The sequence below is a fragment of the Danio rerio genome, chromosome 14 (assembly GCF_049306965.1).
Source record: "Danio rerio strain Tuebingen ecotype United States chromosome 14, GRCz12tu, whole genome shotgun sequence".
In the NCBI taxonomy this organism is placed as follows: domain Eukaryota; kingdom Metazoa; phylum Chordata; class Actinopteri; order Cypriniformes; family Danionidae; genus Danio; species Danio rerio.
The window spans coordinates 39,093,399-39,107,925 of NC_133189.1; the positions used below are offsets into that span (position 1 = coordinate 39,093,399).

Sequence of the window (14,527 nt, forward strand, 5' to 3'; positions counted from 1 at the left end):
ATTGTGAACTAAACATGACTTTTTCAGGCCCTATAAGGATTGACTATACATTTTCCACACATTAACTATTCAATCATTTAAATAATGGATTTACAATATTATTATGCTCTCATCCCATGGATATTGTACAGTTCAAAAATATGTAATGTGACATTAGAAACCCGACATATCACACTTGGGAAAGAAAAAGAAACAACACATACCTTGACTTGTGCATCCAAGGTGGAGATTAAAAATCCATGAATTTGGTTTTTGTATGATTTCTGTATGGAAAGACAAGATTAATTAATTTTTATATAACATATATCAGCTTTTAAGCTGGCACAAATGTAAGGACCTAATAAAAATAAAGAAACTATTTGCTTGATCCATGAGCAATCTAAAATTGTACAAGCGTTTTTGCGTGATGTGGCCAGCGGGGGCGCCATGAAAAATAATAGCACCTGAAGCCACTGGTATATATAATTTCTCAGTTTAAAAACAATTTAACCTAACATTGCTATTATAAAACACCTCCATCCAAAATTTGTCCTTCACATCAGAGCACAGCCTACAGCTGGAATGATTGTCCGATACTACATGCAATTAAATGGGCTATTCTTGTTTTTAGAATTAACATCTTCTGATGAGGTGCTAGAGGACGCGCCTAGGTCTCCTTTGAACTAAAGTATATTCGAGATGTATTTGAGAAGCGCGGCTGAGGTGGCGTCGCTGTTCCTGCCACCCATCAACGGCACTGCTTCGCCAGCCCTTATCGTGTTTTATGACCAACTTATCACTCTGGAAATCTGACATAACTAAAACCAATAAAGTTTAACTGAGTTTAAAAACAACAAAAAAAGCAACGAGTGTATAATTAGTCTGAACACTTCAAGTTGCTTTACAAACACTAGTCTTTTCCGCATAATAAAGTGAATTTACAAATGAGAATTTGTCTGTCATAAAGTTCGTTTTTTTTTTTTAATGGAGCTTTCTGTTAAGCTTTAAGGTATCATTTTCCATCTTAAAAAATGAAATGACTGACATTTTAGAAATTGTCAGTGTAATGGCGAAATGTATAATCCAAAGACCCCCACACCTTTTGAGGAAAGAAAAGTTTCCTTGATTTTAAAGGGTAGCCTTTTTGCGCAATCGTTGACCAAAAAAAAACTATTTTTATCGTTAAGTTATACAAGAACCCAGAATATTTCTAAAACTCCTAAAAGATTTACATTTTTGGCATCTCGGGTAGTCTTTTAATTACAAAATATGGCGATATGCCTTAACACAAGATGGCTAATGAACTGCACCTGAGCTTCTGTGAGTGACTCGTCAAAATGGATCATCTGTGCAGCAAGGTGAGTCATGATACCATTAAACGCTGTGGTGATGGTCTTCTAGCCAGTTTTAATGATTATTTCTTTCTTATTATTGCACTTATTTGTTAATTTCGTGCTTTCAGACGTGAGAATAAGCGATGTCATTGCAGTTTGTTACTCCATAAAAGTTTTCTGCGGGCGTTTATGGCACGACGGCTCCACTTAGGTTAGTTCTCCGAGCGCAATATAATGGTTTAATACGAGTTTGTTTTGTGACAAGTAGGTGTGGGAATTTGGGTTTCAGGCAACTTGTATACTTGATGATGTCGATGTCCAATTAGTGGGATTATCCTCACTTGCGCGTCCCTCCATTGTCTTTCACCCCGCAGCATTGGTTAAACCATTATCCGACCATTGAATAAATGTTGTTTTGAAAAGGGGTTTTGAGTGACTGTGGTGGTTGATTCGAAGATGTCAATACGTGGTTTCTACAATTAATCTTCCACGAGCAACCGTATATAAACTCACATCTCCATATAGCGTATTAATTAATCGCAAATGTTATCGAAAGTAAAATGATGAAATATAATCACCCTCATGATTATCCTTTTGTTTACACTTCTCAGCTGTTGATCCCCTGGTGACAAATAATAACTTGGTGTGAATGAGCTTATCTACTGAATTTGTCTTGTATGACACATGGTTGTATTTTGGTTAAATCATCATTAAACACTAACTTATGAAACTTTTGTGACTCATATAGATATATAGTTTTTTCTCATTACTTTTTAGAGAATAAGACACGTAAGCTGTCTACACATTTCATACACATCGTTGAATGACATATGGCAAGCTGTACATTCTACAAATCGACATACAAATCGTATTGATTCATTTTTACCTTTCCTATTTTATTTTATTTTTACAAAAACACTAATCCACACAACCGATCCGATTACATTTTCAGACATGTTTCACACCAGAGCTTTTCCCAGGGGATCAGCTGGTCGTCTATTAACACCAGAGTGTCAGAGGCGTATACGTGTTACATGTTATTTGCATGGCCCTTAGCGAACGGAGTCGAATGATTTTATGGCTTTTTGTATACAACGCAGAGCATCCCCTTACATTCCAGTGTCATTTCCCGGTGAAAACTATCCTTATAAAAAAGAAACAAATAAAAACTATGTTCAAGAAACCAAACTAAATCAACAGACATTACAAATGTTTTAACGATGCAAATATAGGCTATTGTGTATTGGATTGTGTATTATTTCTGAACTTCTTTTACATTGCTAATAAACCCCTAATTCTAGATGGGAGATCAAAGCTATTCTGATGCAAAAATGTATGTCCAGTATGCATGTCCAGTGCGGAATCAACAATCTGCCCATTCATGAATACACTACACCATCAACGGCTAAGCCTAATGAATGATTATTAATTAAACAGTCGATGCCTTTTGGACAGTTCAATTCAATCTGTCTCCACAAACGTTAGCGCATTAAATAACTTTTTTATGCAAGTAGGCATTCAAATAATGTTTAATTTTTAAACATTTGTCGAAAATCATACTAAAACAACATCCCCAGGAAATATATAGTTTAATGAAAATAGACTTACGGGCATAGTGAAAAGTGATAATGCTTTGAAGTGCAATTAAGGCAGAACAATTTCACCGTCGACCTCGAGGTCTTTTCACAGCGAATTGTCAAAGCTTGGGAGATCCCTGTCACTCAAAGTTGGCGACAGGTATAAATGCCTTGCTTATTCAAGCAGTCAGTCACTTGTCGTCTGTCTCTTGTGCGTATCCATCTCAGTGTTTGTGCTTTGCATCTCAAGAAGAAGGGAGGATCGAGCAATCACTGGTCACTCACGCAGCAATGAACCCTTGCCAGATTTTTGCGTCGTTGGTTATGTCTATATGCTGTCACATACTGTCGTCAACAGCATGGTACAGTCATATTTCTTATAGTTTTATTTATTACTATTATTTTATTTATGTCATTTTTAAATTTGACTTAACCCATGTTGACCTCATGCTTCCTTTTATTCTGTTTTTGCTACACGTAGGTCTGTGAATAACTTCCTGATGACAGGACCAAAGGTAATTACATTTTTTACACCTAAATTCTTGCAGAGCAATTTGTTATTTTATCTTTACATAAAAAATGTCTAAAACGTATACATGTCTAATCAAAGCTCATATTTTACATAAATCAGGCTTATCTCGCATACACCAGCAGTGTACAAGCTGGGGCTCAGAGTGGTATAGAAGAGTGCAAGCATCAGTTCGCATGGGACAGGTGGAACTGCCCGGAAAGCGCACTGCAGTTATCGACGCATAAAGGCCTGCGGAGTGGTAAGTTAAATATTCGTCCTATCAAAAATAGACTTTAAATAAACATTTCTTTTAAGAGAAAGTTCTGGCTAGAATCTCAAAGCGTTTATCAAACTGAAAAAAAGTTTAGACTTTCAGTAGGTATACTGCTACAATACTTTCTGCACCGATTTTTTGAAAGTTCATTGCGAGGGTTAAATGATCCTGAAAAACTGTTTACATGTGTACTCCTAGCGGTCAAAACCAGACTACATAAATATTTTCAATCAAAGCCTAATATAAAATGACTCTGTATTTTTTTAAACGTAAAACTTTATACATACAATTTATTTAACAATTTACCATGCATGTGAAATAATAAAAAAAACAATTAGCCCTAATAAGAATGGGTGTTGTTAAAGTTTTAGAACAGTTTTTTATGTTTTGATACATTTTAAATGTTGACTACTGTATATCTATTCTCCAAATGTGTTTATTAGGTAATGCATTAAATGTATATATTTGAAATATATAGCCTTTAATACGCAAGTCGGTGATTTTTCTCCACCACGCAAGAAGAACCAGGTTGTATAAATTTGACCCATAACATTTTATGATAAACTTTTTTTGTTCGCCTGTTTGTTTCTTTAGCCACCAGAGAGACCGCCTTTGTGCATGCTATAAGTGCTGCTGGAGTTATGTACACTTTGACGAAAAACTGCAGCATGGGGGACTTCGAAAACTGTGGCTGTGACGACTCCAAGATCGGAAAAATGGGTAAGATAAATGTATGATTATTATTATTAATATTATTATTATTAAGTTTTCACACCAATAACGTGAAACTTTTTATATTTCGAAGGTGGTCGTGGTTGGGTTTGGGGAGGTTGCAGTGACAATGTTAACTTTGGAGACAGAATTGCTAAACTATTTGTAGACGCGCTGGAAAATGGTCACGACTCTCGCGCCGCGGTCAACCTGCATAACAACGAAGCTGGTCGACTTGTAAGTACCTATGAGTTTGTTCATTTTCTTTACTTTAACGAAATGACTCGTTTTTATAACGCATGTGCATATTTCTGATGCATTTTAGGCTGTTAAAGCAACGCTCAAAAGGACCTGTAAGTGTCATGGTTTGTCTGGAAGCTGTAGTATTCAGACATGCTGGATGCAGCTTGCTGATTTCAGAGATATCGGCTCCTACCTAAAAATCAAGCATGATCAAGCACGGAAGTTGGAGATGGATAAAATTCGGATGAGGGCAGGCAATAGCGCGGACAACCGTGGCGCAATAGCGGACACGTTCAGCGCAGTTGCGCGCACAGAACTCATTTTTATGGAAGATTCACCTGATTACTGCGTGAAAAACCTCAGCATGGGACTACATGGAACTGAAGGCAGGGAATGTCTACAAAGCGGGAAGAATCTTTCTCAATGGGAGAGAAGAAGCTGCAGGCGGCTATGCCACGAATGTGGCCTGAAAGTAGAAGAGAGGAGGATTGAGACAGTGAGCAGCTGTAACTGTAAATTTCACTGGTGCTGCACAGTCAAATGCGAAACATGCACTCAAACCGTTACCAGGTATTTTTGCGCAAAAAGGCACAGAAATCGCCGGCCGCACAACCATTCACGCAAAAGACAACACACGCGTCGTGGATGAAGTAATCCTCTTTGCAAATATGTAAAGCTGTATATTTCTAATGTAAATATATTTTATGAGATTTTAAGATATAATTTTCTGTATATTTCTGCAAGCAAAATGTAAATTGACGCTCTATATAAGACACATGGGCTTTCTCGTTCCCACTGTCAATTGAATTCATTGAAGTTCTATTTTGAAGTTCATTATTTGCACTTTTTCGTTCTCGACATAAGATCACAGATTTTGTTGCTCTCAAAAAATGTTTGTATTTTTTCATGCACAGATCACTTGACAGTATGCAGTGTTTCACGATGAGGTTTAAATGTTGTGTTTTATGGAACTTATTTAAGGCAAATATTTTATATTGTTATTTTTTAAACTCACATTGTTTATATGTAAATATTAAATTGACTTATTTTGTAGTGGGAAGCACATTAGATATTTAAAACGAAAAATCACTGTCTCCTAGTTGTCAATTTAATTGCGCGGTTTGGATGCCATTGGTTAAAAAGTTTATTGGTAAATTAAAGGTGTAAAATCACACTCAACCACACTTGAATAATGCATCTGCCCCAGCAACTTTGGGATCATGCCCGCAGAGGGAGAATCATCTGTCGTGTATTGGCATCCTTTGAAGTTCTGGAGGCGTTTCCTTGACTTGGCTGTGAAGTATGGACCAATAGCTTGGTAGGAATTCTGCAACAATAGGTATTCTTCCTTCTGACCCCCTTTGGAGGAATATAAAGTACACGACGGAGCGCGCATCACTTCCTCGAATCAGTACATTGCCTTTGTCTTATCACTTTGGATTTAAAATAATGGCTTACTTCTTCCGTTGGGCCTTTCTATTCCCTATTTGGGACAAAGCTATCCTTGGACACACTTGGTAAGTGGATCATCAACTGCGATAATGTAAACAGTTTTGCTTTTGTTAACGCGTTTTTTAACCTTTTCTATTCATAGGACAATGAACAATTTGCTGATAACTGGGCCAAAGGTAAATTTTCTGTAACTTAAAAAATACGACCACCTTAAAAATCATGAAACAAAACTTGACCACCTAATCATTTGGCTTGTGGCGAAGCGTGAGTGTCAAAACACCCATATCTTTTCCTATCTTTCCAGGCTTATCTTACCTATGCAAATAGTGTGCGGGTTGGGGCACAGAGTGGGATACATGAGTGCAAACACCAGTTTGCATGGGACAGGTGGAACTGCCCGGACACCGCTCTGCAACTCTCTACTCACAAAGGCTTGAGAAGTGGTAAGATATTCATAAGTGTATGCTGTATAACTTTAAAAATAAAAAACAACGCCTGGAAAATAACTGCATGCCCATATTGCATCTCTAGCAACAAGAGAGTCATCATTTGTCCATGCAATAAGCGCAGCCGGCGTAATGTACACTTTAACCAGAAACTGCAGTCTTGGAGATCTAAACGAATGCGGGTGTGACAGCTCGAGGAACGGCAGACTTGGTAAGAACAGTTTTGGCCAATTCGCATACTAAAACATCCTAATATAGACAGAGCTGTTAAATTTATAAACCACAAAGACGACTAACTAATTTAATCATGGAATTAAAGTTGGCTATTTACTGTATTTACATCAGTCACGATGCATTTACTTTTAGGGGGTCGTGGCTGGCTATGGGGAGGATGTAGCGACAACGTGGATTTTGGAGAGAGAATTTCTAAACAATTCGTGGATGCGCTTGAGACTGGACAAGACGCCCGAGCTGCAGTTAATCTTCATAATAATGAAGCTGGACGTTTGGTAAGCAAAGGGGGCATAAGTGAAATTTTTTACAAGGTATATCTGAATGTAGATAATTTTTCTAATAATAATTATTTCAATAATAATAATAAGCTATTCGGCTACTAAGCTATTAAGTCAAATAAGAATATAGCCCAATCCGCTAGGGGCGCCAAATTTGCAATTTGTACTTTATTTTATTCATCGTTAACAAAATGTAGGCTTGTTTATTCAAATACATCAACTTTTGTATTTTCTTTTTTATTCTTTCATAACCCGTTTTAAAATTTTAATCTGTTTTATCTGTCTTAATCATTTTAAATTCTTTTAATTTTTATTTTCTTGTTTCTTTTATTCTTGTTAATGTAAAGCACTTTGAATTACTATTGTGCATAAAATGAGCTATATAAATAAACTTGCCTTAAACCAGTCTTCTTTTGAATACGATTAGCTTAAAATAGCCTACTGTTATATTCTGACTATAGCTCTGTTCATTTGTGAAGCACCACAGTACACGCGTAACTTCTCAAATCCAACAAAGAAGTAACCCCTGCTACGCTAAGGTTTTTATTAACCAGAGCGTCACTGCATCTTTAAAGCAACGATTCATCTAACCATACCACATTGATAGACCCCAAAAATCTAGATAAAACTTTTTAAAGACATAACAAAACAATAGCAAGTAGGCTATTGTGATTCAATAGTCAATTGTATTTGGTGATGCAAACATCCGTTCTTTACCCTAGAGCCAGACCAATTCTTTTCGTGACTGTTGGACTATTCTTAAAACCATCTTTTATAGTTACTGAAACGTCGTGTGTAAATGTTTTTTCCACGCACAAGATATGTAAAATAAGAATTCTTCTGTTCCTGTTCTAGGCTGTAAAAGCGACAATGAAGAGGATTTGTAGATGTCATGGCATGTCAGAAAGTTGCACAATGCAAACATGCTGGATGCAACTGGCTGACTTCCGTGAGATTGGCAATTACCTGAAAGTGAAGCACGATCAGGCCCAGAAACTCGAGATGGACAAAAGACGAATGCGCGCAGGCAACAGCGCAGACAACCGCGTGACCATGACAGACGCATTCGGCTCCATCGCCCGAACAGAGCTCATATATCTAGAGGATTCGCCGGATTATTGTGCCAAAAACCTGAGCCTTGGACTTCCTGGCACAGAGGGTCGGGAGTGCGTGCAACACGGGGAAAGTCTGTCTCAATGGGAAAGGCGAAGCTGCCGCAGACTGTGCCATGAGTGCGGTCTGCGGGTGGAGGAAAGGCGCACGGAGGTCGTTAGCAGCTGCAACTGCAAGTTTCATTGGTGCTGCACTGTTAAGTGCGAGAACTGCTCCCAGGTCACTGTCAAACACGTCTGCACCCGCAGACACGGAAGCCATGGTCATAACAGGCGTAGACCTCGAGGACCAAAATAAAACACGCCTAAAACTGTTTTATTCGAAGAATACCTGCACTTTTTCTTGTTTGCCATTTTTGTAAATATTGCTATATATTAACATATTTTAAACAAATCATCTTGTTCGTTTGTGTCTCCTACTTCTTATGTAGTAAGCTATGGTGTGTTATTTTAATCAAATATAGAATGAAATGGTAATACTGTGAAGCATTAGCCTACTAAAAATGATTCTCTCTCTCTCTCTCTCTCTCTCTCTCTCTCTCTCTCTCTCTCTCTCTATATATATATATATATATATATATATACATATACATATACACATATTAGTTTAAAATGCAATGTAAAGCTACATTTCATTATTCGTTGACGCAAATAAAGTTAAATAAATTTATTAAGCATGTCTTTTTTGACATCAATAATGTATTACTATTGATTAATTTGCTGTTTAATTGAGAAAAAAACACACAATTCAGATTGGTAATATATTATGGTTGTCACAAAATGTATAAAACAGCACGACTAACATCTGTAGCATATAATTTTATTTTCATATAAATTGTTTCAATCTTAGTTTTTTTGTATGTTTAATCAAATAAATGAAGACAATGCTGATACTTCTTAAAAATACAGGTTAATAATACATTTTGTAACAAACTGTAATTTACAAATGTATAAAGCTATAAAGTGACCAATACGAAAATAATGTTTAGACATTTCCAACCCAAGCGTGTATGATGAAACTTCCAAAAAAATATCGGTGTCTGGGTTTGTTTATGCAAAAAAATACTTCATAACACATATGTAGGCTACAACAAATGTACAGCAATGTATATCATTATATCAGGATATCATTACCACTTCTCTGTTGGCTTGCGTCCTGCTAAAATTAGATTACATATTTTGTTTAACAAACTATTGTGCGTCGTGCTAATTACCTAATGGCTGCAAGGTTCATAAAGATTCATAAAGTAAATATATATATATATATATATATATATATATATATATATATATATATATATATATATATATATATATATATATATATATATATATTTATTTATTTATATATGTATTACCAAATTACACAATGCAACAAATATGATATATATATATATATATATATATATATATATATATATATATATATATATATATATATATATATATATATATATATATATGTGTGTGTGTGTGTGTGTGTGTGTGTGTCATATTTGTTGCATTGTGTAATATGGACGCTAGGTTATATCATAGACACGCGCCGCAGGGAAAAACGCGTGAAGAGAAATCAACGTGGTCTCAATTAGTAGTACACTGTATAGCCGTTTATTTAATGAATACTCTTAAAAAGGATCAACTCTGTCACACTCAGCACATCGCACTAGGTGCCTTCCTTGCCAAGACTCTGGCTCACTTTGATGTGCGGACAGTATGCTGTCCCGATGACAAAAGTGTAGACAATGCCGTAGGAAACACACCACTGCTGGAAGGTGTTTGGCATGTTAATCCGCGTTACCGCTGCGTTGGTGTACATAAGCTGCGTCCCAAATGGCACACTATACACTATGCACTCATGCACTATGTACTTATGCACTTACACACTCAACAGGATAGTATATGTATGTAGTGTTGTCCCAAATGGCACACTAATGTTTTTTTACTAAGCGGAAATTCAAACCGTTTCCCTGATGACGTTTGACTGTTGCCAAATCAGTGAAATAAACGACTGAATTATCAAATAATACCTGCCGTGAGTATAACCGCATTCACCATCGGGAGGCGCTATAATCACTCTTGTAGGAGAATTTTGCTCTCACCATCCAAAATAAATAAAGTTATTCAACATGTGCGTCAGATAGCTCCGCCCCTTCCGCTACGTAAGCAAACCTGCGGTCGTTGAGTGCGTGAAGTGTCCATCATTACACACTTCATTATACCGGCTGAATGAGTGCATCATCCGGGTAATTAAAGTGCACTTATTATTTTGAGAGTTTTCAATGTGAACACACTACTTACACTATTTATACTACAAAATGGCGTAAAATAGTGCATAAGTATGCGATTTGGGACGCAGCTTCTATCACACCTGCGGAAGCAACTGCGATGAATGTAAATAAATCAAAGGGAAGGATTTTAAGTCCATTAGTCACGTTACAAGGTTGGAAACCGATTTAAATACACTGAAAAAAATTTGGAGTAGGATTTACTTAAAAAAAGTTAGGAAAGTTTTTTCACTTAGAAAATGTGAGTAATTTCAATAGAATTCCCAAGTAAAAACTAAACACAAGGAACTGTAGCTTTAATTAGAAAATCTCAAGTAAAGTTTACTTGGAATTTCCCAGTAAACTGTATTGACTGTTTGTTTATATATTTTACTTAAGTAATGCTTATAAATGTTTTTTTTTTTACACAATAATCCTAGTTATCTTATTTAAAATTTTGAGTAACCTTTACTTTAAATATTATTTGATGTTGTTGATGTATTTAAATGGTGGTCAACAAAATAACAGACATACATTTTACTTGAATACTTTTATTTCTATGAGATTCCTTAACAGATGAGAGCATCAGATGCACTATAGTGCATTTTACTCCAGGAAACTTTTTTAGAATATCACACATGCATTAAAATGCATAAACATTTAAACATATAAACATAAAATATACCTTTTTAAATATAACAAACATTTTACAAAAATCTCAGTTGCAGATATCAAATACAAAAGTGTGAAAGTGCAAATAATGTCAAACTAGTAGCTGCCTTTCATTAGGTAACTTTAATTTCAATAAGATTAAACTAAGGGAACAAAAACATCAAAAAATAAAAAAATAAAACTCTGCATTTATAGTCTCCAGAAGAATGGTTATGTTAAACAGTACTGTAGTTGAAGTTGTAGTTGTTTTCTGAACAACCTTTCATGCAAAAAAAAAAACAAAAAAAAAACAGTAAAACAGCATAAGTAGTGTAAATAAGTGCAAGTAGTGCTCAACTAGCAGATTACATTAGAAGCTTTCTATGCAAAGAGTTAACCTTTGGAGAGAATTTTAAAGCATCTAGGCCAAGAAAGATTTTCTGAAACACTTCAAATGTGTTTCTCAGCTTTGGGGGATAGCTTAGGTTTAGGGAGTAAATGCAGCCCATGAGTGAAAGACATGCATTTGTGAGATTTTTACATCCCAGCAGCACCTCAGTTCCCTCGATGACAATGATGACATCAGATCTACTGGCATCTTCCTCTTCTACAGATCTGCTCAGGACGATGATTTTCATGACATGACTGGCGAAGGTATCCTTAATCATGTCTCTGCTGACATCCTGTGAAATACACAAATCAGTGCAAAGTGGTTAAAATACTGTACAGTATCACTTTTTCAATTTTCCTCAATGGGTTCCTGTTCTGAGACAAACTGTCCACTAGTCTTCAGTATATTTAGCATTTTCTGCATATTTAAACCCAATATGCAGTTTCTTCAGCAGTATCTGTATGCTGTTAAGTAATACTTTTACATTGAACACAATAATGAGACTCATACACAATTATTACAGTAGATAGAAACATTTAGTGATGCTAATAAAGATAACACTGTACATTTAGAGTCAGGAGGGTGTAAACCTCTGGAAATGATAATTAGTGTAAATTATTATGTCTTTTGGGAAACATTTGAATGGTTTCTATAGACAATATATAAATGAAAGATAAGAAATATATACAAAATAACAATTTACACTGGAAATCCTGTCTAAAATTTTACATACACCTGACATTTAAATGTATGGTGCTGCCTTCTTGACCATCACTGGGTGTTCTATAAGTTTTGTAACAATGGTGTATAAGCCTTTCAATTTTCCTCAGTATAAAAACATGGATCTCAGCATCATCGTCAGTGCTTGACAGGGTTCAAATATGCAGAAAACAAATACAGTATATCAGTCAAACCACTACTGTCTACATCCAAAAATCAAGGAAAAATAGAAATGGATGTAGCTGTGTATGTAGCTAGCTAACTGCTAGCTGCTACACTAATTATTGTATATCCATGTCTGGACCCCGCCTCCCAGTATGACGTTAGATGACCCAAGACTTGACGACGCCAGGCCATGTAAGGACTTCAAACAAAGTCAGCACTAGACTAATAATTGATTATTACTTTTTCTTTGATTTGTTTCAATTTATTGATCATTCAACAATGTGTGTTTTGTAAAGCTGCCTTGTAACATTGTACACTGTAAAAAGTACTATACAAATAAATTTGAATTTAATTGAACTGTAATACCTGGTGGTCTTCAATGAGCTCCTCAGCTGATTCTCCAAGGAAAGACAGGAGGCAGCGAATCACAACGTCTCGCCTATCTTCAAGCCTATCTTCTTGCTGTTAAAAACAGAAGTAAAATGCAGCGAACATTAAATGTGTATACATCTACATATAACAACATATTTACAGAGTCAGGAAGCAGCATACCATCCCATAAGTGATTCACAATTGTAAACAAAATTTACATTTTACCTGGCTGAGTGAATCCAGCAAATGTCTAATTCTTTTGCCAGCAACCCCACCCTTCATCTCAAACAAAGCCAGGAGTTTTGGAGTATAGAAGTCCAGCTTTTCCAAGAATGTACGCTCCAAGGAAATTGTGGTGATTCTTCTAAATTCATTCTTGATCTAAAACAGAAAATAAAATGTAACACAATCAAGTGATGATTAGAGTTGAGTGCACTGGTAAATTTTTGTATTGCACTTCAAAAAATTTATAACTCAGAATTCTGACTTTATAACTCGCAATTCTGACTTTATATCTCGCAATTCTGACTTTATAACTCGGAAATCTGACTTTATAACTCGGAATTCTGACTTTATAACTCGCAATTCTGACTTTATATCTCGCAATTCTGACTTTATAACTCGGAATTCTGACTTTATAACTCGCAATTCTGACTTTATATCTCGCAATTCTGACTTTATAACTCAGAATTCTGACTTTATATCTCGCAATTCTGACTTTATATCTCGCAATTCTGACTTTATATGCGGGAACGGGCTTCCATAGCAATGCCTCGAGCTAAATTTGCACGGATGTTAAAACTCATTTTTACAATAATCTGACAAGATTAGGTCATATATAAAACTTAAGACAATTGTTTTCGACAGATCATGCCGTTTGCTAATAACGGATTGTGGTGCAAATCGCAAACTCCGTCAACTATATTAATAGCTTTATTTAGTAATGATTTAACTCTGTTATCCGTGTGTTAAACAAAACAAAACTAAGATTACGTTTTAACGTTATCCAAAAATCTGTTAGCAATTAACATGAACACTTTAGCATCCGTAACTTGATAAAAAAGAAACGGTATAGGCACAAACCACTGGGACTGCAGATAGCTTAATAACTCTACACTTTTCTGCAAACATTCTTCGATTAATTAATAAGCTTATTAATAACTTACCGTGGTAAAAATCACTTTAGCCGTCGTGAAGTCTCTCTTCCTTTCCTCTGTGCGCGCCACTTCAAACTCAGAGCCAAAGACGCATGCGCATCAATTATCTTGCTGAACAGTACATTTTACTTGAGTTGTTCATTTTTTGGTGTGATTTGATTAGATGGCAAACACTAAGTAAATATTACTTAGGAGATTGTATTCAAATCTACATATGTATTTTAGAACAATAAATGACAAAGAAACTGCAAGTAATGTACTGAATTAAACATGCCATTTTTAAGTAAAAAGACAAAATAGTATTTGTTTGTAAAACATACTTAAATAATGTTTCCATTATTTACAAGGTCAAAAAATCACTTTTTACAGTGTAGTAAAACCAGGCTTACGTGTTGTGTGTTCACTATAAGTGATTAGGTTTTACCTAAATTATGGCCTAATTGTGACATTTGTTTTGATATACTTTATCAGCAGATTTCTCACTTAATTTGCCAGTTCTAGATGCATAGTAAATTTACTCGGTGGGAAGTGCCATAAATCTGCCAAACTGTCTGGCTTGATGAATGATGGGATATTGGCTCTATGGGGGTCTTGGCTCACAGCATAGGGGGTGGGACACTCAGAATAAAGTATGTCACAACTTCATTTGCTTTCCT

General features: G+C 35.6%; 3 protein-coding genes across 4 annotated transcripts in view; 2 read left to right on the forward strand and 1 right to left on the reverse strand.

Annotated features, from left to right (window-relative positions):
- gria1a (glutamate receptor, ionotropic, AMPA 1a) overlaps positions 1-1,583 on the reverse strand; it is a 381,070-nt gene extending 379,487 nt beyond the window's left edge. Inside the window, exons 1-2 of one of the 2 annotated variants that reach the window (XM_073921699.1) lie at positions 1,290-1,583; positions 204-263 (exon numbers count right to left, since the gene is read on the reverse strand). The gene's annotated coding sequence lies outside the window, so the exon portion shown is untranslated. Of the gene's footprint in view, positions 1-203; positions 264-1,078; positions 1,254-1,289 lie in introns of those variants that run through there. The other variant, XM_073921700.1, reaches the window with a different exon arrangement.
- Positions 1,238-8,548, forward strand: wnt8a (wingless-type MMTV integration site family, member 8a). Its single transcript, NM_130946.3, is given in 12 exon segments — positions 1,238-1,337; positions 3,119-3,252; positions 3,372-3,405; positions 3,522-3,660; positions 4,270-4,395; positions 4,481-4,623; positions 4,712-6,146; positions 6,224-6,257; positions 6,386-6,524; positions 6,613-6,738; positions 6,894-7,036; positions 7,895-8,548. Coding segments are annotated over 6 exon segments (1,080 nt in total). The 5' UTR covers positions 1,238-1,337; positions 3,119-3,181; the 3' UTR covers positions 5,279-6,146; positions 6,224-6,257; positions 6,386-6,524; positions 6,613-6,738; positions 6,894-7,036; positions 7,895-8,548.
- Positions 1,238-8,548, forward strand: wnt8-2 (protein Wnt-8a ORF2). Its single transcript, NM_001020801.2, is given in 12 exon segments — positions 1,238-1,337; positions 3,119-3,252; positions 3,372-3,405; positions 3,522-3,660; positions 4,270-4,395; positions 4,481-4,623; positions 4,712-6,146; positions 6,224-6,257; positions 6,386-6,524; positions 6,613-6,738; positions 6,894-7,036; positions 7,895-8,548. Coding segments are annotated over 6 exon segments (1,065 nt in total). The 5' UTR covers positions 1,238-1,337; positions 3,119-3,252; positions 3,372-3,405; positions 3,522-3,660; positions 4,270-4,395; positions 4,481-4,623; positions 4,712-6,078; the 3' UTR covers positions 8,450-8,548.
- Positions 8,549-14,527: the final 5,979 nt, after the last annotated feature.